This window comes from Tupaia chinensis, unplaced genomic scaffold, assembly GCF_000334495.1.
Source record: "Tupaia chinensis unplaced genomic scaffold, TupChi_1.0 Scaffold144899_1, whole genome shotgun sequence".
Classification (NCBI taxonomy): Eukaryota; Metazoa; Chordata; class Mammalia; order Scandentia; family Tupaiidae; genus Tupaia; species Tupaia belangeri.
In genome coordinates, this window is record NW_006204759.1 from 282,393 (window position 1) to 283,701 (window position 1,309).

General features: G+C 64.6%; 1 protein-coding gene across 5 annotated transcripts in view; it reads left to right on the forward strand.

Annotated features, from left to right (window-relative positions):
- The window catches only part of ABR (ABR activator of RhoGEF and GTPase), a 172,427-nt gene that overhangs the window by 147,847 nt on the left and 23,271 nt on the right, over nt 1–1,309 (forward strand). The window contains exon 1 of one of the 5 annotated variants that reach the window (XM_006167514.3): nt 815–996. The exons of the other annotated variants lie outside the window; for them this stretch is intronic. Coding sequence (XP_006167576.1) covers nt 835–996 — 162 coding nt within the window. The 5' untranslated portion in view covers nt 815–834. Of the gene's footprint in view, nt 1–814; nt 997–1,309 lie in introns of those variants that run through there. 5 annotated transcript variants of the gene reach the window in all.

The following is a 1,309-nucleotide window of genomic DNA, read 5'->3' on the forward strand; positions in this document are numbered from 1 at the left end:
GCTGCGCTAGAATCAAGATCCAGGCTTTCGGTGACCTGGCAGGGTGGCCAGTCCAGTTCCACCATTTCTTTCATTCTTTCCTTTTAAAAGAAGGAGTTGAGGAAGGAGTTGAGGGCAAGCAGAAGTCCAGGCCAGCATGAGTCCTTTGAGGGGAGGAGAGCAGCTGCCCACAGCCAAAGCAGTCTGGCCTGGAGCCCTGACTTGCAGACCCCCTCCAGCTTGGCCCCAGGCCCCCAGGTGCAGCCTGGTGGTGGTGGTGGTGGAGTTAAAGGCTCAGGTTCAAGAGGGGAAGAGATTGCAATGTGCTTAGCTACTTAGCCAACTTCATGTGGTAGAGGCTAGAGAGAGAGGGCCAGGATCCGTGAGAAGGGCACCAGCTTGCCAAGAGTTAAGCCCCGGGGCTTGGTTTTTGGAGGGGCAGCTTCAGCGCCTCCTTTGAGTCACTTCCTCCGGTGGGGGCGGGGGCGCGCTCTGCTGCTGCGGAGGTCTGTGGCGCACACACTCGGCGCCCGCCAGCCAGCGGGCACAGCAGGCAGAGCCGAGGCCCGAGGTGGCAGCGAGACGCCCGGGCACCAGCGGTGCGCTAAGCCGGACCCCACGCTCCTGCTTTGGCAGCACCACCACTCGCGCATCGCATAGGCCTGCAGTCTCCGGGGAGGGAGGGGAAGACGCACAGGGAGGAGGAGGAGAAACTCCAGCTCGCACCATGCGCTTCCCCGGCCAGCTCGAGTAACAGTTGGGCTGCCTCCGAGGGCTGAGCTCCCTCTCCAGTGCCGCCCACGCCTCTCCGCATCCCTACTGGAGCTGGCCCCCCCGGGCCGCCGGGCTGCCGGCATGACCGACGTCTTGCCCCAGCCCGACTGCAGTCTGAAGGCGGTGTGCGAGCCCCTGGAACGCTGCTGCCTCGATGGGCTGGAGGAGCCAGGGAGCAAGCGGCCCCCCAACACGGGCGCCCGGCTCTGGGGCCGGGTGCGCAGCAAGCTGCTCCGCCACAAGGTGCCTGTGGGGGGCTGGAGGGGTCTGAGGGCTTTGGGCTGGAGGGACTGAGGGAGGGCTGGGCGTGCTGGCCACTCTGCACTCTGCCCCTCCGCACGGTTCCTGATCGGGAGTGCTGCCTGGGACAGAGGCTGGGTGTGCATGCAGGGCTGCTCCGCTGGCTTTGCCTTGATTAACGCTGGTTGCTACCAGGACCCTGCCCGGCAGCCTTCTCTGCATCTCACCCTGTCTCAGGAAGAGGGCGGTTGACTCCTATGCAAGAGGGGCTCAGCCTGACTCCTTTCTGTATCTGCACTGGCAGGGAAGGGAAAAA